At 41.8% G+C, this 27,975-nt stretch overlaps 1 protein-coding gene across 1 annotated transcript in view; it reads right to left on the bottom strand.

The window, feature by feature from the left end:
* The window catches only part of LOC124062862 (cadherin-4-like), a 204,458-nt gene that overhangs the window by 49,646 nt on the left and 126,837 nt on the right, over positions 1 to 27,975 (bottom strand). The window contains exons 4-5 of the mRNA XM_046395895.1: positions 12,847 to 13,073; positions 5,651 to 5,848 (exon numbers count right to left, since the gene is read on the bottom strand). Of these exons, the coding sequence (XP_046251851.1) occupies positions 5,651 to 5,848; positions 12,847 to 13,073 (425 nt within the window). The remainder of the gene's footprint in view (positions 1 to 5,650; positions 5,849 to 12,846; positions 13,074 to 27,975) is intronic.

Raw genomic sequence — 27,975 nt, 5'->3', positions numbered from 1 at the left:
TTCATTTTTGTCTGTCTTTCTGGTGTTTTTGTTGTTGCCGTGTCTGTCAGTGAAGCGGAGCAGTCATTAATCACTGGTAAACGTACGCAGAGGAGAAAGCAGACACCTCGGGGGGGGGGGGGGGGGGGGGTTCTCTCATTCTGCTCAGAAAACAGTTTTTTCAACATGCTCCATGGAGAGAGATGAAGAAACTGGAGCACAGGTGCTGCAGCGAGCACAATAAACACAACCAGATGCACTGCAACACACATCAAATCAGATACAAATGTCTGTGGTATTTTGTGTGCTGTTTAACATGCAGCCTCCTTTTTATTAGACAGATTTTCTGAAGCTACTACCAGGAAATAAATGCCTACAACAAGTTTCAAATACACATGACTTGTCAATTAATGCCCAAGATATCAAACAAACCCTTTTCTCTACATATCAGTCAATAAAGAGCTTTAGACAAGTACCCATTTTTGGCTTTTTGCTCATGCAGCGGCTGTTATTCCTGTCAATATAATGTCCAGTGGTTACTGAGGGTTACAGTCGTGCTTTATCGAAATATTTGGCTTCTCAGTCTCAAGGACAGCAGGCAGACAGAAAGGAAAAAGCTCCCAAAGAAATATTATCCAATAAAATGACATTTAGCTTAAATTGCAGTTATTTTCAGATCCCTTATTTCAACTCTCAAAATAATTGCTTTCTTCTGTCAAAATAGCATCTTTGTTAGTCGAATACTAGAATATTATACAGTGAAGTCAATCAATAACAGGTTTTAGAAAAGAATGACTGAAGAAAGAAGACGACAAGGACCAAAATGATGCAATGGGTGAAGAACGGGCGATGGCGGGATAAAGATGAAAGACCTATACTGTGAGAAATTGTTCTAGTAGGTGTCTACACCTCTGCCAGCAGCAATGTGTGAACCCATTTTCTGTGATTTTTAATCTTAAAGGAATAGTAGACAATTTGGAAAATGCACTTATTGAGTGTCTTGTCAAGAGCAAGAGAATAAAGATCAATGTTGCTTTTGTATCTGTCCATGAAATATCAAGCTACAGCCAGAAGATGACAAGCTCAAATTAGCACCAGACTGCCTTAAGAAAACAGAGTGAAACAACTAGCTTGGCACGACAAGGTAAGACAACACGAAAGGTAAGACGACATAAAACCCTACTGACGCCTAACAGCACTTCTTCTGTTAACTAAACAGTTAGATAGTTTTCAGGGTGGTACAATGACCTCACCCGCACCAGCAGATCAGAATGGCTCAAACCACATCTTTCATTCTGTCTTTTTTCTCACAGTCAAGAGTCAGCAAACAGTACACTAAAAAAAAGGCATTTTACTAGACAAACATTTGTTCATACCCATCTGACTTCTTGAATAAACTGTTTTTTCATCAGAGTTTTGTCCATTTTGCCGCTGACGGCTGTTCTAATAGGAGGTTAAGGGAGTTGGGTGGTGGTGATGGTGGGGGTGGTTACGTCGAGTCTTTATTTACCCGAGCAGAAGAAATCGATGGCTCTCTGCCGTAGGAGAAGTGTGTGGATCAATGGAAGGTTTCAAAAAGCTTCTGTGAAAAATCAATGTCCCTTACATGCTATTGATGGCTGTTTGGACGCAGAAGAAAGAGAACGACAAAGAACACCTGTTTATTGTGAAAAATTACCCCTCCCCTTCTCTTTGTTTTTGTCTTTCTGGAACTCTTCCTCTCTTTGTCTTTACTATCCTTTTATTCCTTGTTCCTCTCCATGGCTCTGTTTGCTAGACTTTCATTTAGTCTTTTTGCAAAAAAGTTAAGCACCACTCATACCAATCTTTTGTAAGCACAAATGGGAAATTACATTTACAATGCTGTGTGTATTTCACTAACTTTCTTGGAATAAACTGTGCTTGTTGGAAGAATTTTAATGCATTATATTTTTTACTTTTACATGACTAAACTTTAAGAGAAAAATGTTTTTAGCTTCCTGAATTACTGAATTCATTGCACTTCTTTTAATCTTTCACTCCTTAATAGGTTTATGGACACTGTTAGGAACCTGATGGTCTGCTGATCCCAGGTCTGTGGCCATTTTGTCATCCCACTGCAACCACACAATCTCCAGACTAATAGCAGAATAACTGCTTTAGATAAAGCAACAGATTCAGATGAGACAGAACAAAGGAGACCTCTCCTTTTTCTTTTTCATCTGTCAGACTATACACTTTAAACAGAGTGAGTGGCTAATATTCGAGAACCACAGAATGTGGTGAGGTCTGGTTGTGAAGTCTGGTCTGAGCTCAGTGTGGAAAAACACTGGCAGAGAGCTGCCATGTTAATTCTGATAAGTTTAATACTAAATACACATTAGTTTGTCAGTAGTTTGACTACAGCCAGACAATCATCCACCAAGATCCACTGATCCCGACTTTACTGACATAAATGCACGTGACATCACAAATGTATGGCGGTACACACAGTGAACAGTTAACTTTTCCTTTCATCAGTTTTTAAGTTTCACTAATCTGTGATTAACCTAATGTCTCATAGAAATCTTTTTTAATTTTCAGTATTTTTATGATCCGAATCTCACAAACAGGATCTGTTCTTATAATAATTATTTCTTTTATAACACAGCAATGACATGGAAATTATGGGTTTTTATGATATTATATTTTTATCTTTAGGCTATGTCTTGGAAAAGTAATTGTAACATTAATCAAGTAGTTAAAATTAACTGCTGGAATAACCGATAAATTAGTTGTCGGATTGATCTACTAATCAAAAGAAATAATTAGATGAACAGGCATCGCACGAGTTTACACATAAAATAAGAGGGAAAAAGAGAGTAGCACATTGGTCTTTTATTTCTTTTCTGATTAAGTTAATAGCCACTGAAGTCATATCTTTTCACTAGATATTTCTGTCACTCTGGTAGGTATATTGATGACTATTTTTTACTTCTATGTGAGCGCTTGTTTTTACAAAGCACTTGATAGCAGTTTTTTGATATTCTACCCACCTCAGCACTGCTGTCCATCTTCTGGGATGAAACAAGAGGTGTTTCGCAAACACCAGGCTACATTCAGTACAATGCCGATACCAGAGCCTGATAGGGTCTAATATTCCTATTAGATTCGACACCTTGATGCAGAGTGGGGGAGTCTGAAGTGCGAGAGCAATTATTCCAGCACTGCTATTTAAGAAAGCGGTCAATAACATCTCCCTGAGCTCTGACACTGTCTTGGCTTTAGAGAGAAATGAGAGTACAGTTGTGCCAAGACTTCACCTAAGTCAACATTTCCCTCGAGCCATGTCAGGCTGCGAGCTCAGAGGCCAGTCAGTAGGGCCTCCGTCCTGACACCTGCCCAATCCTGTGCTGGCCTGATCAAAGTGACAGTCCTGCAGACCTGTGGAGATGCAGGTGAGGACTGCTGTCACCCCACCTGTCCAACTGATGGCAGTTTGGTCAGGGCAGGGAGGAAAACGGCGGGATGGTGGGGAAGGCCGCTGCCTGCATGTCACTCAGTACTGTGCTGGATGACAGAACAGCCCATTAGGAGAGGGAGTGACTTCACAGGCCATTAGGGGAGGCATCACACAGCCACAGCACACAGAGCACTGAGTAATGGCACAGTTGGAAATAGACAAGGGAGGAGATTGGAGAATGAAAGACTGCAAGCTCTGTTTTATAACATGTCCCATGTAAAATTTGAAATTGTGATTGACATATCAGAGACTGAAAAAAAAAAAAATGTTCTGCCTGCCCTTAGACCAACAATTTGGACTTTTTGTTGTTTTGACTGAAGGTGATGAAACAGATGCACAAAAGCCTCAATTCTGAACAGAGACTCAAAGATGTTATAAAAGTGGACTAAACACATAAACAATAAGTATTGCAAAATCATCCCCATACCATCCAACCCCCAGAGCTGTCTCCTTGTTAAAATCCCTAGTTCTCAGTATGGCCCTGCCTGCCCTCCAGTCATCATTAAAGAGAAAGACGGGAGCCTGAGAGCCCAACAAGGGCATCAACACGCATCACTTCTCTGCTCTGAACGCTCGACTCTCAGCAATCCACCAGCCCCTGACGGACCTATTTACTGCACAAAGTAGATTGTGTTTGGCTGCACACTATACTTCCAAATGTTCCTTTGATACCCCCTCTCTTTTCTCCCTGCCCCATCTCCTCTTCTGTCTTTCTCTAGTTCTGACCAGCTAATGGAATCAGCAGAAGTGTCCAGCCAGTTTATGGTTGGTGTACCACCACTGAAGGGCTCATCGAGCTCAGACGAGAGTGCCACACTGTGCCAGGCTGATGGGACACAATCCAGCTGTAGAGGCACTCCAACTCCATAACAAAGACTTACAAACTCTTCCCTCTTCGACTTGATGTTTCTGTTTCACTCTTAAAAAAAACAGGAGAACAAAAAAAAAAAACCAAAAAAAAACTTTGCTTCAAGCAGCTCCCCAGGCTTTTCCCTGGGGACTGGATGAAACCCGGTAGAAAAACAAAGAACAGAAACAGAAAGGAAAAAATGCTTCTTTTGCACAATTTGAGACCCAAAAGAGATAAACTGTGAGAGTTTTGTAAACAGCGAGGAAAATGTGATGGCTGAATATTCCAGAGAAAGAGAGAAGGAAAGAGGGAGGAGGGAAAGAAGCAGCAGACTGATGATGATGATTTTTGGGGAATAACAGTGTGCATCACAAGCTTAGTCTTGAGCTTTTCCACGAGAGAAGCAAACTGCGAATTCTGCTGTGACAAGATCTCTGAATTTTAAACACTCTGCAGCTCGAGCTTTTGCACAACAACACATTCACACAAACATTTATTTATTCATGTTTTTTTTTTTTTTTCTCAGACATTCTCGACCTCCAACCCTCAACATGTTGTTTTTATATTTTGTACTCATCCAAACTAACGGTTTTGTGGAAATGAAATTTGCTGTGATGGGAGTCAGTTGTTGTTGCCACTTTCCAATTTTAAATGCTAAAAGAGGAGAGGTTTATTGAATAATGATTAGGCACCAACAGTTGATGTGTAACTACTTGTATATTCCTAGATTTTAGACATTACCTCTGATTTATTTGAGTTTAAACTATCATTTCCTTACTGGGGTATATTGGGTGAAGCACTGTCCTGCTCTTCTGGGCCTGGGAATAGCAGCTTTTCGTCCTTACATCCCACAGGAGGCTCAGAGTTATGGCCTCAGTAAAGATTCTGTGACAAATTTTATTGTTATAAAGGAGCTATAGAAATAGTATTGAACTTTGGGCAACCTCTCTGAAATAGCCTGATAAAGGAAAGAAAGGATGCATGAAGGAGCAGAAATAATCATTCGTTTCACTGTGAACCCAGTGGACCTCACACTGTGGGAGAGTTTAGCTGCTTAGCTGTTTTGGATCCAGCTCGGAGTCTGAAGGGAAAACTTCTCAGGGCCATTCAGAGCTGTTTAAATACCTTAAGAATTTGCTGCTATAATTACATCAGGGGAACACAACATAATCATCTGTGAGGATGAAGAGAACAACCAGTTATGCTAATGTGTCTCTGTTCTTTATCACCGTTCATCATCACACACCCACAATCAGCATTAGCCGTGAAGTGCCCTCCAGAAATCCCAGATGTAAATTCAGAACAAATCAGTGATGTGGCCCATCCAAACTGTCACTTACGCTGACGAGCATCTGAGGGAACGGTCCTCGAGAATTTTCTGCCACGTTGATTGGTGGGATTACCCAGTCCCTCTTCTGTCTCCGTAGACCCCTGGAGCTGTTCAGGCCGGACCTTGAGAACATGATAACAGGAGGTGGTGCTTGGGACGCCTCCTTCCTCTCTTTTCTCTCCGTGACTTTCCCCTCTTCTTTTGTGACCTTTAAGACAACAGAAGACTTTGTTTAGGGGGCTGTTTATGATAAGAGTAAGTGATGTAATGGCCAAATCTTTTTTTTGTCTCAAAGCAAAAATTCATAAGACAACAAGAAACACAGTTTAGTGTTGTTAATCAGGTTAAACAGATTTATCTGTATTTTAAATGTATGGCAGCAGGGCACAGCTGCACTGCAGCTTCACATGTGTGCGTGTGCATACATGTGCAAGAGACTATAAACCATAGAGTTTGTCATTTACACCAGGTATAAAAAGTCTATTAACACAGACAATGTCTGAAGTAGGATTTACAGCCTCTTTCAGCAGACAGTGACAGCTGAGTCACAGACACAAGCTTCAATCATGCAGTATCCTCCCTTCATACACTCCCCTCACTGGCTCCTCGCAGGCAGAGAGAAATGACCACCACAAACCTGTCTTTGTGAAAGATGCTCAAATAAGGAGCTCGAAAGGAGCCCATTTTCAATCTCCTCATGAACATCAACTCACCCATGAGTCAGAGGAGCTACATCAAGTGCTAAAGCTATCAGGCATATCACATATATAAATTAATGTACTCACACAGAAATACTGCAAAACACGAGGTGAACTACAGACATTCTGCTTCGTTGCTGATGCTTTCAGAGTGGGCAGAGACAGACGAAGCCGGCAGAAATACAGTAAGAAAGCTTTAATTGTCTACCCGAGGGCTAGTTAAGTCGCCCGAGTGCAGATAATCAGACACTTTGCTTCTTTTGTTCAAGTACATTACAAATATCAACAACTCTATGTCAAGGTTTCACAGAGTGCACTATCTCAAGGCTTACTTGTTAAATACAACATGTTTGGCGTCCCATGGGATACATAGATGTGCTGCATGTAAGTGATCTAAAGGTTATATTAAATTGACAACCTGGAGAGTTGTTCTACAGTGAGTTTACCAACATATCTCAGGGTTACCAGCCAGCAAACACACGTCAGGAATTCAGTCACGAATATCAGTGCTGAAGCTATGCATCAGTTGCACTCTCTGTCTAAATCACGTCCCCCTGAGCTATCCCTTGCTCCTGTGCCCCCCACCCCCACACCCCCTTGCCCTTCCTCTTGCAGTGTTATTGTTTTTCTGCATCTCTCCTACCAGTCAGTGGGACCTGACAGCTTGTCTCAATAACAGTGATTCCTCGAGCACTGGGCTGTGTTAGGCTGCTGGTGCACCAGCAGGTAACAACAGCAGCACAGAGCTTCACCTTCCAAACACTCCTACCGCCCGGACCTGACAAATTCCCACTTCATGTCTTTGTCATGTATGCTCTGGGGCCAACAACGTATATTCAATTTAAGAATACGCTAGTATTAGGCTGCAAATGCAGATCTGCATTAACATAGCAATTAAGAAGAGAAGAAACAGTCATCTGTGGCAGCACCTGTACAGGTGCATGCAATTAAAAAAGTGCAAAAGAAAGAAAGAAAGTATCAATAGCTTTTAATTCACAAGCAAAGGTGTTAATTAGATGAAGTCAAGCCCTGAGGCTGCGAAAAACACATGCATATGGGGAAAAAAAAAAAACGAACAAAAAAAAAGGTTGTTTATTTTCCTTTTTGCCAGTAAAAATTTTGCAATCCCATCAGTAGTTTACAACCCAAAACTAAAACTAAATCCATGTGCTATAAAAGATCTGTTCAGGCCAGTTAAGGTCTCTTAGGGAGGGTGTAGCCTAAGTGCTTGATTATGTTTCTGGTTGTGAGCCTTACAGTAACAGGCAGGCCGTGAATACTGTGATGACATTACAGCAAAGAAAACAGTGCATGCAGACAGTGAAGAATACATATGTGTTTGAGCGTGTGCGTGAGTGTGTGCGTGCGTGCATGCACAGGAAGGTGTTCATGTCAGAACACAAGAAGATCTGAACTTGTGAATTCTGAAGCATAAAAGCAACGGGTTCAATCACCATACATTTACATATAAAGAGGCTCGTGTTTCTAATACCACTTCCAGTTTTTCATTTTATATTACTTCTGTGCAATATGTAGCCTTACAGTTCCTCTCCAGCAGTTGACATCTGAGAATAAAAAATAAAATACAACACAGGAGTAGGCTCCAGCGTTGGAAGACAGGAATGGCTTCTGGCACATATTGAAAGTTGAGGTTCCTTGTACAATGCGTTCTATAAAAAAATGTTTTCTCTTTATTTCCCTCTGTTTGTTCTTGCCTGGTCAAGATCCCTCAGAGGGTTGGCTTGTATCTGCCAGCGGAAACAAGGCTTTTAAGGCTCACTTCATTAGCTGGACGCCCAGGAGAAAAGCTTTTAAAGTTACTTTAAAGGAATCGTGTCAAGCAACCTGGCATATGGTGTGTATGTGTTAGCGTGGATGGGTAGGGGTGTGGGGCGTAGAGGAGCATGAGCTAAGGTGTCATGTTCATTTTCATCAACCAAGCGAGTGCTACACTTCAAACATCGTGCACTGTGAAATCCAGGGCACTTTCAGTAACAGTGCAGAAGGAGAGATGGTTATGGGTAAAGCCCTGCTGAAGGAGAAGAGATCATTCTTTGGCATGTGTTGACAGAAAAACAAGACTCACTGCCTAGTCTGAGCATGAAAGGTGGAAAAATCTTGATTATAATGCATACAAAATTAGACTCTCCTATGGGTGCAATTTGAAACGTTTGACTTTTTGGCCACTTGCGGGCAGCAGAAGCAAGCTGTAAACAATAATGACATATTATCACTTTTTAAGGTGCGCATGCTAGGCAGCAGTTATCTATTTGATACTGTATGGATGAACATCATGTTGTGTTTCTTCACCACTACAGCACTCTTTTCTTATGGTATTTCTTCAACGCATTTACAAACAGTGATTTGAAAATTAGTTCACGTAGGTTGGGTAAAAATCTGGGGTAAAAAAATCTGAAAATACATTAAGGAAACACTGTAAAAAGAGTGCTGCCTTCAGTCATGCAACTAAAAAATGTAAATCCAGTATTCAATAGTCTCCATCAACTTCTGATGGCAATACTTGGTTCTTAAGTCACTAAAAGCTCTGTTATTTTGAACCAGCTAGTCAGTAACTTTGTCTGTATTATGTTTAGTGCCAGGGAAAGCAGTGTGGAGTGGGTTTATCTGAGATTTTTTAATAGCTGCCTGTATTGAGAGCAGTGACACTGAACCAACATGTTGAAGCTGTAAAACAACAAGGTAGCTCTGTGATAATTCTCCGTGGGTTTGTGGCTACTCGTGAATCACTCATTATTTGATCCTTGTGGATATAAAAATATTGATTATAGCCCTTTAAATATGTTAACATTAAATAACTGGAATAAAAGGTAGATGAAAAGTTGGTCTTTTGGTGAGGTTGTTTTGCCAACTACTGTTCCCAAGGTCAAGAGTGAACCTTGATAAAAACAGCTGAATAAAATACAAATTTCAGTCAGAGTCAATGAATTATGAGTGTTATGAGGAAATTATGAACTTATGATAAAATATGCTGATACCAATCAAATACAGAATGATAAAATTGTTCTTGTTTCCAATAAGTACTGGAGAGAAAGCAGCAGGTCCTGTTTTGGCCACTGGGGGAGGGAGCCATAAGTCCAAAAACATACAAAAACTTCACGATACTCATGAGGCTGAGCAGCTTGCTTTCATGCTCATGGCCCAAAAAACACCAAATCTCTATCCCCCTCCTGTATTGTGTTACCAGTCTGTACAAGAGACCGGCCATCCAAACACACGTGTTGCTGAGTCCCATGTTCACTGTACTGTGTGACAAGTTCACTGAAACATGCACATGATCCTTTGCATTCAGACCATATTCAGGAGACCAACCTCTGCCAAGCACAACATGCCTGTGTGCACAAACAGGGCTTGTCAGCAGAGTGGGATGAGACAGATGTGAGCTCGGTCTGGACAAATGTATTCTTTTTCTTCAGAGAGGGGAAGGCTTAGTGGTTTTGACTGCAGGGGATGGCTGCCCCAAATCCCACCAGTGCGGTGAGGGGAAAGGCAGAGGTGGAGCGAGATATGTTTGGGATGGAATGAGGGGGATGAGGAGAGAGGTTGTCAGAAGCAGATGTGACCCCCCCTCACACCCACCCGACCACCCTCCCCCCTCCTGCCTAAATAAGTCATGCTCCAGATCCTTTTATCTACACATGCTAACAGGTACTAGTGAGTTCCCCCGAGGAGAGATGTAGAGAGAAAAAGAGAGAGGGGAAAAAAAAAACGAAACAGAGAAAGAAACAGAGAGATAGAGACAGAGCTCTGCCCATCACTGCTGCAAAAGGCTTAAGTGGGTTTTTCTCAAGCCATTGTGTAATTCTGATCAAACCCTGCAGCTCTGATTCAGTTTTTCTTATTCAGACTCGCACAGAAAGTACAGGAAGGTGATGAAATTGATTAAAAAACAAGTTAAGCGGAGATGCCTATGCAGTTCCTCAAACCGTTATGAAAGATTGAGGATAAGGAGCAGAAAAAAAACGCATTCAGATATTAGATATTTTTAACAGCTTTGCAGATTCCAGACATTCAAATGTTGTGCTATTTTCCCTCCTTTACATGCAACCCTTGACTTAAGCACAGATGAAACCTATAGGCTCCAAACATAAGACACTTAATGCCCTAAACAAAGAAAATGCAATGCAAAATTAGCATAATTCACCATGATCCCACTTAATCTCTCGCTGACAAAAAAAAACCCCAAAAAAACTAACATTCTTGCACACCTACCAAACACACACGCTTATGCACACAAACGCTATGTGAACAGGAATCACTGAGTGTGAAATGGTTGCCCCCCCCCCCCCCCCCCAAAGCCCTGGTGCCATCAGCCTTAGCCAGCTGGCGGTGGTCCCAGCTCTTCCCCTCCACGCCACTGCCTCCTGAAAACCCTGCACACTTTGATATCAGCCAGCCCCTGGCTACCCAGACATCTGGAAGTTATTATTCAACAAAGCACACCACAAAGCTCCATTTCCATAATGAAACATCACATTTTTGCCTCAGCGCCCTGCTTTCTGTTTGTTCCAACATGTAGCATATTTCTGACCTCTGACCTCATCTAGCCCTCCAATTGTTTGTCTTTCTGTCCATGGCTTCTCAGCATCTTTATATTAGTTGACTCACTGGGTATTGAAATAGAATAGCCAGTCAGTTGACCTTTAAAATACTGCTGTTTAATACTGAGCGTCAACCCTTACCAACCAGTGAATTGTTTTAAGAAGCCTAAGCTACAAAAGTGTGAGAATCAAGGCCAACCTATTCAGAGCCAAAACAGCATACTCATCCTTACACCCACTCCCACTAATAGATCCTTTGCTGGCCCATGTCCCACTCCGCCTCTCTATTTGTCTCTATAATTCTATGACTGACTTTGTGCCATCTCTTCTGTTTTTTGGCCATGCAATGGAAATCCAGCTGAAAGATACTTATTTTCCGGTTTTAAATGGTTTAAAAATGGTCTTAGTTTTAAAAAGCTAAATTCTCAAAAAAGTTAAACTCTGGAAAAGTCAGACACCTTCAATCATTCAAACTAACTCTGCAGGCACCAGATAAGTTTTATATTGATTTTATTTTCAGCTTTTGCTTACACACTCAAGACCCAAAGTGACCGAAGTGCAGGAAGTCCATTTAAAATGTTGCTAAGATTTTTAAGTTTACATATCTGATTTATGAGTGTGCAAGTGTTGGTTTGTGTGTGTGGCTTACTGCAATAAAGTGACAGCCTGTGAAGGTCTAATGAGGTTTTGCTGCCTTTTGGCCGAGTGGAACAGGGATGCAGCAACCTCGAATAGAATAAGTAAAGCAAATAAAAGTTTCAGTAAGTCCTAAAATATGCATCTTAAAACTCATCTTGTCATGACTTGGTTGTGGGATTGACATTCGATGTATTTTCTTTATTGATACACAAACAGGTCAACATTAGATGAACAGATATTTTTACTTTGTTTTGGACTTTAAACTCCTGAGGGAAATATCCTGCTCTTTAACTCCTAAATCCTCTACTTTGTTTACTAGCTAGTTGCTAACTGTGATTGCTGGTGCAGGGCAGGTAGCGTATAATAGGTTTTTAAAGCTTTTAAATTGCTGGACACTGCTGAAAACAAATACATGAGAGCAGAGATTGAGTCATAAATATGATAAACCAAAACAGTGAGCTGAAAGACCCTATAAAACTCAGTAGAGATGAGGGGATTGTTGAGTTTGGTGATAACTTCTCTGAGCTTACGTGAACCCCTTTCACGTTACAAAAAGTCATTCTAAACACATTAATTACAGCTGCTTCAAGCAATATTTTTTTAATGTTGTCAATTCACACACAGGTTTAACCTGAGCCAAATTTAGCAAGTTTTGACAGGTGATATTTGGTTCCTACTGAGAACCAATTTTACCAGCCAAGACTTAGTGGATCCCTGTTGGTCAATATGTCTGATACATGATACACCTGCCTCAGTTAGATCTGATCTTATCAGGAACGTACTGGCCCACCTCTCGTATGAGATGTCTAGAATTACTAAATACTAACACTGTTATTGAACACTGTCCCCTAATCATGTGTATTGTCGTTACCTAATCTGATTAATGCCTGTGCTGATATTGACTATGAGATCAGACCTTGTAGTCCTGTAGCAACGGGGACAGCTAAGCTCAGGCTGCTCAGTCCTCGTCTGACCCATGACAGCTTTTAAATAGAAGAGGAAGAGCCGAGAGTCCCTGGGGGTATCCGAGGCACAGGATGTTTTCCAATAACAGCTTAAGGCTGAGGGGAATCGTACTCTCGCCCCGTGGCAGTGTGATTCTATCACTTTTAACCATGTGTTACTGCTACTTGTCCCTGCTCCAGTCTCTCCCTCCCTCTCTAAAACCCCAAGGAGATTCGACCTGATTCTTGGCTGTTACTATCACCAGACCAGAAAAACTGACAGAAAGAAGAAACTCTGAGATGACTGAAATTTAAAGCTTGATATTAATGTTTTCTGTGCTTATGGGCAGGAAGAGTATAACTCACCTCATTTTCATTTTGTTGACGTTGAGGTGGGTCAATTAGTGCCAGTTGGACCACAGTCTCCCAGACATTTGTGTGTGGACCATTTGCTGTCAGTTTAAACTGGACCGGTTCATCCAAGCTGGCTCCCTCTTCCTTGGCAAAGATGGACCCATCTGTCCGTACGCTGAAGACAGGGTCACTGCTCTGGAAAACCACCGCCTCGTTCCCCATGCAGTCATCAAACTTAACTGTAGACAAGAGAATTGACAAGGTTTTAATGTGCTGTTCAGTAAAAGCATTGATTTCAGTGACAAATAAGCAATGAACAGGGACAAAAAACTTGATGACATGTATGAAAGCTGTTTTTACTTAAGGGCATGCAAACACGCACAGAAAATACAGCACACCTGCATTACGTACTGGTACACACTCAGTATAGCTGTTGGATAGTGAAGTGGCTAGTCAGAGATTGTATCATTGTGCCTGGTTTGATATTGGTGTATCTCACATTAGTCTCCATTAGTTAAAGGTCAAACCATCACACGGATAAGACTCTTGAGGGTTGTTTGCTCTCCAACGGCATGTAAAAAAAAATAAATAAATAAAGTAAATAAAAACGGCCAAGTGATGGTGTGCTGTGCTGTGATTGTACAAAGGGTGAAGCATTGGTCTTAGCAGAGCTTGCGACTGAATTTGTCCGTAGGCGGATCAAGCATAATGTGTAGTAATAACTGTTAGAAGGCTGTTGAAGAATATCTGGTCATCACACTATATAAAATACAGCTTTTTAAAGAAATGCATACACATTACATTCATACCTACAAATGCTTAAACTGGGAACACTGACCCCACCAGTGTTGTGGCATGTAATCATACTATGTGTTTTCCTGAGTGACAAATACTATGCTTTTAGCTTTTAATCTGAAGGCCAAATTGTTCCATTTCTGTTTTTTTCCTCCAGTTATCTCTGGAAGCTCGACTCGGCGTTCAGCCATGAGGTCGTCTGCCTTCACCACAACTGCTGCACAGGTCGCCCCTTCCTCTTCTTTCTACGCTGCATGTTGACACTGAGATGAGATAAACTGAAGACATGTATAACCTCACACACTCTATGCAGTACTTAACATGTCACAGCACTTTTTACGGGAATGGCTTCAGGTGGATTTAAATGGTTCCTTTTCTCAGAAGATGACCAAATTCACTACATGCTTCACTTTTATTTTTAATGCCGCCCACCTTTTTAGCATTAGCTGTCACACTAATACAGTAATTGCTAATATCTCTGGATGTTTTATTTGTAAGCATCTGTACAGCACATACAGTGTATACACTGGATATTTTAAAAAGTCCATTTTTGTCACACAGACTGCAATCAAAAATCTAAAAGTTTTACAATTTGTACAGCATTAGACACCAAAGCATAAAAAATCCCATCAAAAGTGATTTCATTAAAAAAAGACTTTAAAGTATTTTCATGTCAGTATAATAGCATAACCCATCCATCCAACCATTCTCTATACTGCCTATCCGGCAGGGTCGCGAGGACGCGTTTCCCAGCTGACTACGGGCGAGAGGTGGGGTACACCCTGGATGGGTCGCCAGTCAATCGCAGGGCCAACACACAAATACAGACAACCACACACGCACACGCTCACACCTTGGGGCAATGTAAAGTTGCCAATTAACCTAATGTGCATGTTTTTGGGATTGTGGGAGGGAGCCAGACTACCTGGAGAAAATCCACGCAGGCACAGGGAGAACATGCAAACTCCACACAGAAGGGCTCAGACCGGGATTCGAACACAGAACCCTCTTGCTGTGATGCTAACCACTGCGCCACCATAGTCATAGAAACCAATTAAACATTTTGTGCATTTCTGTGAACACTGAAGATTTGATTTAATTAACCCACCATGTACAGTACCATAGACAACCAGGCTCTGATGGCATTAAGACACTATAGAGAAATATAGTTTTTAGGGGTTTTTTTTGCAAACAGTAAAATGGTATGACAAAATAAGAAATTTGTGCTTGTAGGAGCTGAATGAAACTCAAACCTTATTTATCTAAGCATCCTTGCAGTATGCACACAAACTACATATTATCCGGAACAGCTAAACCAAAAATGTGGTCACAATCTCCTTGTCCGTTTGTGAAATATGGTGTTAAATGAGAGGCAGAAAATGATGCAGACCTTCAACGTCTTGGATGTCATCACTTCATCATTTTATTCTATTAAGACATTGCAGTCAAACACTTTGTGACTGAAATGTTTACAGCAGCAGAACACAGTTGGAGTCTGGCAATTGTGCTGAGACATTAAGCCTGTGAATATTCTCATTCATCCAGGTCATGGTTATCTCAAGGAAATTCAATCGAATGCAACTGGACTTAGTTATTTGTCTTTGAAGACGTTTCACCTCTCATCCAAGAGGCTTCATCAGTTCATGCTCGCTTGACTAGGCTGGGACTAGTTTTCAAGCTAGTCTCAGCCTAGTCCAGTTGCATTCGATTGAATTTCCTTGAGATATGTGCTGAGACATTAAATACTTTTATCTGTCACAGGATAGTTACTGTATAATACCAGCATTCTGTGTTGTTAAGGCACTCATCTTTTATGAACTCTAACACAATTCATGAGAAAATGAGAAGACCAGTCAGATGAGTGTAGCCGACACTGGCCTCCCATCCTCATTCCTTTCCTCCTTCACAGTATCTGCAGCTTTTCCTCTCAGGGATTACATGTCTAGACAACATATCAGGAAACCCTGAGCTGAAGGCCTTAACTCACTGCTGTATCTTCCTTTTCTCTCTTCCCATGACTCTGAAACAGCTGAAACAAGGCTTCTATTACAGAAAGCACACTGCAAGCAAATCCGGCTTTTTGTTCCGTCTGCCACTAAATAAGCCTGTGATCTTGTCAGTACCCTTCTGTCCAAACGGCCACTCAGTGCTCAGCCATAAGAGACAGCTCAACAACATTCAAGTCTAACAGGTGCAGCACAAGTGTCCTGGTCTAGACGGGAGGGGAGGGGACATAAGAGACGGATTAAATCAACCCAAGAGGCAGAAAATCCTCTGCTGTTCACCAAATTGTTTCTCTCTTTGTGAAGCCGAAATTTTCTACCAAACAACGCCCCTCTCCCTCAAGAAAAGCCTGTGTGCTGTTTTGTGTTTCTCTCATTCTTCTTTCCTTTTGGTCTAATCCTAACTCATTTCTTTTAACATCATTTTTGAATATTCTCAAACATTAGATTTGGAATGTGGGGAGAGCGGCAATCACACAGCAGTTGGCAAACATGTGTCTGTGCAAATAGAGTTCTGGAAAGCTGCCTGATTATATTAACGACAAGAAAGTCAAAAATCAAACTCGGAGCATGCTTTATCATACTTCTAAGTCCTTGTACATGTGAAACAGTCAAACACTGAGAAAAAAAAAACAAGCAGCAGGTGGTCAGGTTTGCCCCTTCTCTGCTGTCCTCCAATTATTGTCTCTGAGATGGGCACGCTGCCAGCAGTGCAGCAGTATTGCGGTCATGGCTGGAAGAGGCCTGCAGGCTGAGTCTTAATTCTGAGGGGAGGGGTAATGGGGTTGGGGTGGTCCATAGTGGTGGTGGGTGTGTGTGTGTGTGTGGGGGGAAGAAAGCATGCATGTCTTAACTACCCTATTTAGGTGTTCATTATTTTCATTTTTCAATAATAATGCAGTGAGTATGTGTTTGTTTGTTTTGATAATAAAAACTAAAATTACTGTAAGTGTGGAAATAAGGTGGTGCAGTGCTGCAGAGGTTAGCATCTCAAGGCAGGCAAGACTTGGGTTTGAAAGTGTGTGTGTGTGTGTGTGTGTGTGTGTGTGTGAGGGGTTTCATGCCTCTATGTGATACTCCTGTAATGGACTGGTGCCTTGACCAACTGGCCAACATGTCAACTTTGAATTCAACAAATCTTAATTTTAATCTTAATTTTTATTTACTTTTCTCTTCTGATTCAGATTCTGAAATGCACCAGAGGCACTAATGGCGCAGGCCAACAAATGTGTTTGCCTCAAGCCGCAGCCACACTTGTTCTGATTTAATGTCCTGTACACTCTGTGTTTATTGATTAAGAAAATGTGATAAATAAATAACCCCCTGCACCCCCCCAAAGAAAATAAAAGATATAATGAAGCACTGGACTTCATCCAACAGTGATTCTTGACATACACACAAGAATAACACATAAAAGCTGGTCGAAAATCAGCTTAAAAAAAATCCAGGTATCCTTCACTGAAAATTGGAAAAACTGAAATCGATGAGGCAGTGAATAATGAGATATGTTACAGTGTATGTACTGCAGGCTTATAATCACTCCCTGTGTTTGTGTGTGTGAGTGCAGGCATTTATTTTTTATGATTGCCTGCGTGTCTCAGCAATGACAAGCTGAGCTAACTGCACCAATACCCACATACAAATGGAGTGACAGGCTCTGCATAGAGAACCCAGAGGGTCTTGTTCTTGCACCAATTAAAGAAAAAAGACAGTGCCAATTTTACCCCTCCATCAACACACACACACACCAACCTCCAATGGCTCTTCTTTCACTCAGTTGGGTCGATACTGCTATAAGAGAGATTATAAAATCGGCCAACAACAGAGCAATGAAGCCCGACGGCACAATGCTGCACATTAACAAGTTGTCTAAAGCAGTGGGCCCAGGTTGTGCATTGATCTGGCAAATAACACAGACACCCCAGTGTGCCAAGCAGCCAGCCTAGCACTTCTCTACTGTCTAGTCAATGTGAGCAGTCACACCCCTGCAATGTTACAAGTACCACCATGCCATGTGTGTTCCCACACTGGGAGGGAAAATATTCCATGATTTCTTCACTTGAAAAGCAATGAAATTGTGCTTTGTGTGCTCTTTGATGATATCACACTCACACACACACACACACACACACGTACACACAGAGTTGTGTTTCTGTCACTTCTGGGGACATTACATAGACTTACATTAATTCCTTGGAGGCTTAACCATAACAGAAAGTCATAATAGAAAACATTATTTGCCTAATCCTAACACTTATTTTAACCTAATCCTAACCTCAACCTAACCTAAGTTTTCACCCTAATATATTTGTTATGATTTACATTGCAGGGACTTGCATGTTGTCCCCATAAGTAAGACAAGTCCTTACAGTGTGACTGTGTAAAAAACACAGTCACACTGTGAGGAATACACGTCCACACACACACACACACCATCTTCACATTTTTCCCACTTTTCTAATTAAAGTTCCCCTCTCCTTCCAACAAGACAAGGACAAGGAGGAGAGCAACGCTGAAACGAATTGTGACCTTCTTCGGGGTGTTCTCTGGACAGCCTGACAGGAAGTAGGTGACAAGTGTTGAAAGGGAAGTGAGAAAAGGATGCAGTCAGGGGGGAGAGAGAGGAGTTGAGAGCTGAAGAGTGACAGAAAGAAGGTGGGGGTGGGCAGAGAGGGAGAGAGATTGATGAGAGAATGGAGAGTGTGTGGAGGTGGCAATCAGAGACACAGTGAAATGAATGAAAGAACATTAGAGGGGAGAAAAGAAAGAGGCCTAAAAGCTCATAGGCAGATTGCAGTTGCCAAAGTGGAGATCTCCAGAGGCAGTCGAGTTTATGACTGCAGTCGTTAAAACTGTTCAAAGTGTGGTGCATCGAATGCATCAGATGTCACACTGCCCCACAAAATGTTTAAAGAAACCACTATTAACAGCCCTGGTCTCTGCTACAATCAGGGCCACTGAGGACAAGAGAGGAGGAAGTAGAAAAAGGGAGGATGAAGATGAGGAGGAGGAGAAATGGGAGGTGAAGTGGAGATGGAGGCAGGGGAGGGCAGTGGAGGGGGGCCTGGCATTGGGATCCTGGCTTGGTGAACTGGCTCTCTCTCACACACGGCCACATTGGAATGGATGGGATGCTCAGATGGCTGTTTAAACAGGTTAATTGGGCTGGCCTCCCGAGAGATCAGGACAGATGGATAGATGGATAGAATGAGAGCGGAGAGAAACAGGGAGCAAAAGAACGACAAAGAGAGACCAATGGAGCTCAGAGAGATGGAAACAGAGGGGGGATGAAGAGATGGATGGTGAGAGACGAGTGTGGCCGCTGATCAGAGGCACCATGGGGAGTGTGCAGTCTAATCAGTAGAGCGGAGCTCTACAGTGGGCTGGGCCCTCAGTGACTGACTGAGCAGAGTCAGGTCCACTGTCCACTACTGACAGACGATGAAGGGAGAACAAACTTGTGATGGAGGAGCATTTAAAGCAGTGTTAGAAGCCCATCAGGGAGCTTGTTCACTCAAGCCAATTGTGGACACTGAGCTCATCCCTCCATCCCTTCCATAAACCTACAAAGCAGTGACTAGCCCCCATTACAAAAACACTGACTGTGTGCGAGCACACAAAGACACAAAGTGAAAGGGAACATGCAGTGTGCACAGAACTGTTTCAAACTTGGTATGAGCATCCAGGAACACAGTGCAGAGACAAAACATCAAACCAAATATGTACTAAATATCCTTTTAGTACAAATGTATTAAGTATTACACAAAACTAAAAGCTTACCGGTCAAACATACATTAAAGCAAAACTATTTTATCTGTATTTCAAACTTGGTTGCATTGGTTCAGTTATCTGTCTTTTTTCTGTCTGTTTTTTAGTGCGTTTTATGTCCAAACGCACTTGGGAAATTTAAATAATGAACTGCTGTCGCGTCTGACAACTGCAAAGGCTTACAAATTCAAAAAGCACTTTTAATGAGGTGAGAGTTTTAAACTCTTTTAAGTTCCATCAGACAAAACTGTGATGACTAACGTTAATCACAGCTTCACAAAGTTGCTCCACTTTTCTACTTCACTGGTGAGAGAGACTGAAAGAAGGTCTGTTTGGTGGGGAGGAAATGAAGAAAATGTGTGAGAAAAAGATTGTTTATAGGCATAAGATTGTTGATTGTGAATGAAGAAAAAGTGCCAGCTCATTAGCTTGTAAAAATAATCTAAATATCACCTTGTTTTTGTATTTCAGTCATGTAACAACTGCACTGTTTCCCAGTTTCTGCTCTTCTTGATTTTCCCAGCCTTGCTTATACAGCAACAACGTACTACTGCAGGGAACTGTGCACCATAAAGTGAGCATAGAGTTGTGTGTGTCCTGAATATGGATGGTCTGTTGTGTCTTATGTAAAATTAAGCAGCTTTACTCTATGTTTTGTTTGGTTGAATGCCGTTACATTTTACTTCACTGCTCTGCTCTCCCTGGGTGAAAATCCAAAATGTACAAATGGCTGTAGTGCTTGGCAACTTTTTACCCCAAAACACCTCTCTTATTCTGCAGGAAAATCTGTTATGTCTTTCGTTCTACATTAAATTTTAACCGAATGAATGAGGGAGGACTTAGATTCAAGAAAGGTCTTGAGGCAAACACAAAGCCACTAATAGCAGTATGCATGTGCACTGCTGTGTGACTGGGGGAATCCTGCACATGTGGAGGTCAAACGCCCCCTAGAAACATCTGTGCTTATTTTAAACCTCAGTCAGCAACAATTAAACAATTACACAATTACAAAGACGCTGTGCATGAACACAATGGGTCTGTTTGTTTGTGTAATTTAGCTGACTTGCTTTTAATATGGATTAAGCAAACTATCTTTGAGTTGCAATGCAATGTCATATTTCCTTCATTTAAAGTCACTGATGCTGGGCATTTTTAATTTGGATGGAATTAGCAATATCACTTGCCAATCAGCTTCATGGGAGAAACTGCCATTATTATAATGGTCCACACTTAAAAGTGAGGGAAAATGTTTTGTCAAATGAATTAATTAGCCTACATGACCATCTACATTGGCTCTTTTCAGAGCTGAGGCGCTGTTGGATGGCTAATCAAGGCTGCTCCTGCAACCATGGCTGGTAAGTCATGGAAGGGGGTCGACTAGCGCTAACAGGCTGGCTGATCTCAGAGCTGCTGGAGACTTGGCAGGCCCATACTGAATTATTTTTGTCCATACACCCACTTTGAGTTCAGATTTCAGGTTTGTTTTTCACTGTCTGCTCTGTGACACTGGCCAATCAACACCAGTATGCACTTTAAGTCAGAAGTTAGGATGAAAAATATGCATTTCAGGTCTTTTTTTTAACATTTCAAGGCTGCTGAAGGATTGTAGACGCACTGTGTTTACTGTCTCATTACTAAAATACAAGAACAAATATGTAATCTATTGGCTGTCTGACTATGCAACAGTTCTTTGTATTGAGGGCTTTCCTGTACCGCAGTATGCAAGTACAATACACCAGGGTGCATGCATGCACAAGAATGTATAAGGTTGATCAAATCAATAATGCACAAGCACATACACACATGCATACACACATTCACAGAGACCAACCACAAAGACCACAACGACAGTGTTTTGACTAATCAACGTCCTTCTAATGACTGATTAGAATTCCTCTAAACATACACAGCGCTTGATTGGCCTTCATCAATTCTCAGCCATCTCTCCCAGCAAGGGGAACCGAACCTTTGCCTGAGCTGGTATCACGACTCCAAACAATTACAGTGTGTTACCATCTGTATGACTCACAAGTCAGGGAAAAAAATTAAGAAGGCATATACATTATGAACACACAACTCCTACAAACGCCTGTAACAATGATCAAAATAATACTTCCATTATAAAATGACACATGGAGAGAGAGAGAGAGACTGCAAGAAAGAGTGAATTTAAAAAGGAGAGAAAATCACATCTTTTGGCAATTAGGGCTGGCTTTCACTGCGATTACGAGAGTAGGCAGTGGAAGAGAGAGAGGGATCAGGCAGAATAAAGCCTCTCACGGGAAGAGAAAAGCCCCTTTGTAGAAAAAAGGAGGAAATAACAGCAGAATGAAGGTGAGCACAAACTTCCCCAACTTTCTTTGCAGTTATGGGTCCGTGCTGTCAAGTAGACACAGTTAACACAGTCAAAAGGTATTTACACAGTAAAACCCCAGCTCATATGCCTACACTCCTCTCATTCTCTCACAGCTGTGACTTGGCCTTTTACCCTGCCTTTCTGTGGCTAGATGGAGGAAGGGAAACAAACTCAGTAATGCTGTGGTGGTTGCGGTTCAGTGTGTTTTCTAAATCAATAGCCTATACAAATTCAGTGATGGCTTTGATATGTACAGTATAGGCTGGTGTTCCTTGGAGCCTTGGCCCAGATTTTGCATTACCACTATACATACAACTATGTAATAACTGCTCTGCCGCAAGACATCTGATAGAGTCTGGCCAACAGAACTTGACACAGAAGAATGCAGTAGACTGAGGTCAGCATGTGTGTGTTTGTCTAACATGGTCTGGCGTCTGCAGGACTACTCATGGCTCCTGAAGATGAGAGATAATGTTGGTAGTGTGAGACTGGACTAAGACAGAGGAGCGGTGATAGTGATAGTCTTGTCTTTGAGTCTGTACAGTTCACTCAATGAGGGACTGCTGCCATAAGCAGTTTGCCTCAATTTGGGCTCTGCAGGGTTTGGGTTCGATTTCATGCATTCTAATTTTGCTAAACTTATTCTATTCCACCCTTTTTGTGTGTTCAGTCCATCCTTGTCTATGTCAAGGTCAGCACATCTACATGTATGTGTGTGTCCTTTCCTCTCCAGTGCTTATTTCTATCAACATCCCCTGGAACAGCTCCCAGTCACCACCCAGTACCAATCCACTCCACCAATCACTGCATGTCCTTATATTCTCTGTCACACTGGAAATCAAGAGGGAAAAATATGCAGATATACTGGTATAAAAAAGGAAGCTCAGTACAGGCCATAAAAAACAAAGGCTTCAACTTTGCCTTTATTTCAGTGTTTGCCTGCAAGCATCAAATATGCTTGTTGTAAAGAAAAAGAAATCATTTTCATATTGTTTTCTCAAGCTTCCCCAAGGAAACAAACAGCACAAAATTGCTTTCCCCAACCGCTGGAGGAAACAGAGGCTGTATTTCTCAAATCTAATCAACATCTCTCCATCAAAACTTTAAGAAAAGGTTCTGTTTTTCCAATTGTAGGGGTCAGAGCATAAACCAGAGAAATCCCTCTAGCCTTTAAACCGTGGAAAAACATACATGCAATTACACAATCTGTATGGAGCATGAGGAACATGTTTTTTCAGAAATAAGAGGTAATATCACTTCTTTTTTCCCTTGACAGATAGCCATCAGGCTTTAATCCCTGAAATGCAGTTGGAGGACTACAGTGGCTGAACCATGCAATTAGTGGGTCTGAAGTTTCACTGAGACAGGAACTGAGCCGAAAGTTCAACAAATGGCCAAACCAGTGACATGGCTCTAGAAGAAAAAAAGGCCCAAATGCAGAGCAATGACACTTAGAGTGGAACTTTGTGTTCAAATTGCAATACTGTGTGGTTTCCCAATTTTTAAGTTAGAACTGAGTCAAACACGGCTTTTTTCATGAAAAAAAGATGGCTGTCCATTTGTCAACCACTTAAACTACAACAGTTCATGGATAAAAACTTATCCAGCTTATAAACCATGGGAAAATGAGCAGCTGTTTGCCAGTGATCATGTAGTAATGAAGCTGTAATGGCTCATAAAGCTTTTCTAACCATAATCACGATCTTTCCCAGACTCCCATTTTTTATTTTATTTTATTTTTTAGTTTTCAAAATTGGTCCCAATCCCTCAAAAGCCACAATAGGTTTTGGATAAATTTTGCTCATACACAGCAGTGCTTCCCAAGATCTGTAAACAGAACGTTTTATAAAATTATTAGTTCCCTTTTAAGCCTTCTGACACAAGTTGTGATTTGTAATATGGTGGTGCACTATATAAAATAAATTTACTTGACTTAAAGGCTTGCCTGATGATCCTGGTCAGAATGAATTTATATATCTAATTTTATTAAAGATAGCACGATTCAACAAACGATAAAAGTCACCTGTAAGCTTGTACAGTAAGCTAAAGGAAAAACATTGGTCAATGATGACCACTAACAACATCCTCCTGAGGGCATCTGTGTCATATGAAAGTATATGATGTTTTTCTATTGTGCTGCAGCATCCTGAGCCTCCTCATGGGCTGAATGAACTCCCTTCACTGAGAAGTGACTGACGGCCCCTAAAACTGTCAGCTAAATGTGTCGTAAGAGTTGTAGAAAATAATATCTTTGGTATAGCTCAAAGAATGGTTTTAGCATGTTTGTGTGTGTACATGAAAGTGTGTGTATGCATGTGTGTGTGTGCGTACACAGGTTGAACGATCCAAATAACTCTCCTGTGGGTGAAAGTGTGAAATACAGGAACGCTTTACGCAACTGTTGATAAGGTTCACAATGATATGACGAGCCTGTCAGCGAACACCTATACACTGATACACTGGCAAACAACCTTAAAATCTCTCTCAAACACACACACACACACACACACACAGAGCAAGGAGAGAGAATCACAGAAGCTGGGGGCTGAAATAGGCTGGCAGAGAAGGGCTCCCAGAGGTACAAAGACAGCAGTGTAACAGCCCACCCTCTCCCCTACCTCCAAAAACAAATCCTCCCATGCAAACAAACAAACATATGCTTTGCAAATAAATGCACACATATCATTTGTCAGATTTCCAGAGATACTGCACTAACCTTCATGGCAGCTAACTATTGGAGAGGCCATGTGGCGTGGTGTGTATGTGCAGGCTTTTATCAGAGTTGGGCATGTGTGTGTCTCAAAGTGTCTGCTATACACATAAATAAAAGCGCATGCGCATCACAGAGAGTTTGGTGTGTGTGTGTGTGTGTGTGTGTGTGTGTGTGGTCTGCTTATGGTATGATTTCTGTGTGGGAAATAAATTAGCAGTGCTAGCAGGTTGCTCTGACAAGTCTTGTTAATGAGAACATCCTCCAGAGCCTTTTGGGCCAGGGAGAGAAACCAGAGGCCGAGATCATCTGTTCAGCCTGGAAGACGGCATGGAGGGAGGGAGGCTGCAGAACGGCAAAAAGCCTGCACAATTAGACCTCACCATCTGCAGGAAAGGTGCTAATGTGTAGCCGAAGCTATGAGCAATGGAAAAAAGAGGGGGAAATAACTATAGTATAGAGAAAGAAGACCCAGAGGAAACAGAAGTTTCACATAAATGGCTGAATGTAAACTTAACTGGAATAAGACTTTGTATTTAGTCTGGACATTTGCAAACTATGCACTCATAAAACTAAAATGCATATGGAACTTAGAAGTTAAAGAGCCTCTAGGCAAACATGCTTTTTGTGCTCTACAGCATTGTAGCAAAGTCGAAAATTGCCAAAGGCAGGTTGTCCCCATAGGGTGTGTGACAGCTCTATTTGACTGAGTGAAACAGAGTCAAACATGCAATGACAAAGCTGTGACACTGTATTAAAGGTCTGGAATATGACAGAATCCAGTGCTTTAAACTTTAGTCTGTCAAAGTGTCCTGTGATTTATGTGCTGCATGTATGCCTATTGTATGCATTGGGCTATATGTCTATGCATCTTTGTGGGCTTGATTCATACTGTATATTTGTAAGCTCTAACGTGTGCATACAGTATGTGCACAAACACACATACTTGTGATAAGTTGCCAATTTGGCTACAGTTGACTCACCTGCACCTGGCTTAGTGAGGCAAAGCCAACTGGCTTCTTGTGAGTTTGGAAAATCACAAATCAAGTAGAGGGGTTTAGAAATGCATGAGGCGCTTCGCTGTGTAGCATTACCATGATTCATCTTCACAAAACTGCAAAGCTTGTGATAATCGCTTTAGCTAATCCTTGCACGCTTTGGGCAAACAAGCATGGAGAGAGTGAAGGGGTGGTTCTTTAACCCTGGGGGGAGGACTGAACTGGGTGATGGTGTGGGTGAAACATGGTCAGGGTTAGAGGAGTGTGCTTTTTATGTACTTGCGTGTGTGTGTGTGTGTGTGTGTGTGTGATAACATACAACCTCACAGGTACATCCAATCTGTGTTAAATTCAAAGCATGACAACTGTCTAGTGGAAATGATACATATGTACAAGATGTCAAGTGGAAGAACTCTTAAGATATTTTGTCATAGGTTCTCCGGGTTTGGTGCACCTCTGTGTTAAATTGTAGGACGTAGGTGTTTTTATTCATTGGACAAAATTCAGCGTGTGTTTGTATGTTCTTGTGCACAGGCTAAAGGTATACCTACTGTGTATGTGCAGGTGTTTGCATAGCTTCTTTATCTTGACTAAATCTGTGCATGCTAACATCTCTATCTTGACATATCGATCATTATCTATAACTCTTTCCACACAAACACCATCTCTCATTCTCAGCTGTGCCTGGTTACAATGCCTCACCTATGTTGCTTCTATTCCGAGACTGCCTCCAGTAGTGTGAAAGCACAAAGGTTTACACATAGACTGACAGTTTTCTGGGATATGGCCTATAGACATGGCCACAGAATCACCTCATTAGCATCAGAAGGCGATCTGCTCCCTGACAAGTGAGACTTCACTGCACTGCTCTCAAAAAATAATGAGCGAATATAACCTCTAATGGCTAAATATAAGTAACTGCGGACTCAAGAGACTTTGAGCAGAAACCATACACTGCGAAAGGTGTCTCAAGCTTTTCAAAGTTTCATTGCAGTGTGGGTGTGAGGACTGCACAAAGTAAACAAAAGACTTTAAGAGGAGGAAGTGATAGTTGAACAGTGCTTGATGAGAGCTCTTAGTCTGTAGCTATAGCGCATTAGGCACAGATGAGCCACAGCCAGCTCCCACACTGTTAATGTGGAACACATTACAACTGCACAATGAGTTATGATTGCCATTAAAGAGCAAATGATTCAGACTTCACCGCTGGATTTAAAGGGCTGTTACTGCTGTGCCCTGTCCTTTCAGCTTCTGCCTACGCTTGAACCAAACTCTGGTGACAATCACTAGACTCACTTGACTGAGTTTGGCTGAGAAAAGCCGCTTTGTGAATGCGTACAGTATGTAGTGTTTTACATACATCAATGTGTATGGAAGCAGCCTTACATCGCATTGACTGTGCACGACAAACAGCTAACACCAGGGGTAGTAGTGCTATTTGTTTAAGTACTGCAATGTACCTATGATACATGTGTGCATGCGTAAGTTGCATCTTGTATTGAAGGTTATTTAAACTCTGTTCCTATGGTGGCAGGTCAACTTTACATGACTACATGATCAAATGTTAGACTGACTATGAATAATTTCATCAAGTTGAGAATATACGTCAAATATCTTGCAGGAGCACATCATTCTGGTGCACTACACCTATGGCTAACACTCCATATTAGGTTGAAAAACGCGTGCACCTCACTGTTTCCCAGCAGTTTGTCGTTTGACTTAGCTACTCGGTGAACTTAACTCCCTTTCTCTCCTGAAAGATCCCAATTCTTTTGCACTTTCTGCTTCTTTCAGTGCTAGCGGGAGTCCTAATAATGGCATCATGCATTTTGGTGTACCACAAGGGAGCAGTAAATGGGGACTAGTGGGAAACAAGAAGGGGAAGAAGAAGTGGGAAGGGCTAGAATCACAGTTGAAGAGACCTATCTTCCGACTGCTCTCTCTTTCTCGCCTACATGATCTATCTCACCCTCTGGGGCCAGGAGGCTAGCTGTGAAATGAATGAGAGGCAGAGCGTGGGCAGACGCTAACGTTAAGATAATGACACCGTTTTGTCAGCCCTGGCCTAAAGCTCTGTCTCTTGGCACATGAAAGAGGAGGGAGGTGGCAGGACAGTATGATGGAAAAGAGGCTATGTAGCTGTAAGCTAACAGTACCGAACGTGCGTTTCTCAAGTCTCCAGGCGTCTGCCACAGACAGGACAGAGAAACATTTGATATAGTCGTTTGATCACTACAAACACGGCTAACAGGCAAAGAGAGCTTTCACACTGTGTCCTGAGTGTCAGCGGTCAGAAACCTCAACTGCTTCTCTCTGTCTACACTGCAGTTGGAGCAAGCCACGAGCAATTACTGAGAACAGAAAAGTTTCCCTCCAAGAACATGTAATAAGTATTCGAAGTGGGAGACAGTTCTTACAGTGTGTTTAAATGTGTGGACCCCAGTGAGATGGCCTTGACCACAGTGGAGGAAAAAGAAGGGCAAGAAACCAGCTTTCGTTATTAGACTGCGA

This window comes from Scatophagus argus, chromosome 8, assembly GCF_020382885.2.
Source record: "Scatophagus argus isolate fScaArg1 chromosome 8, fScaArg1.pri, whole genome shotgun sequence".
NCBI classification, from domain to species: Eukaryota; Metazoa; Chordata; class Actinopteri; family Scatophagidae; genus Scatophagus; species Scatophagus argus.
Note: the sequence above shows the minus strand (reverse complement) of the source record. Positions and strands in the feature narration are given on the sequence as shown.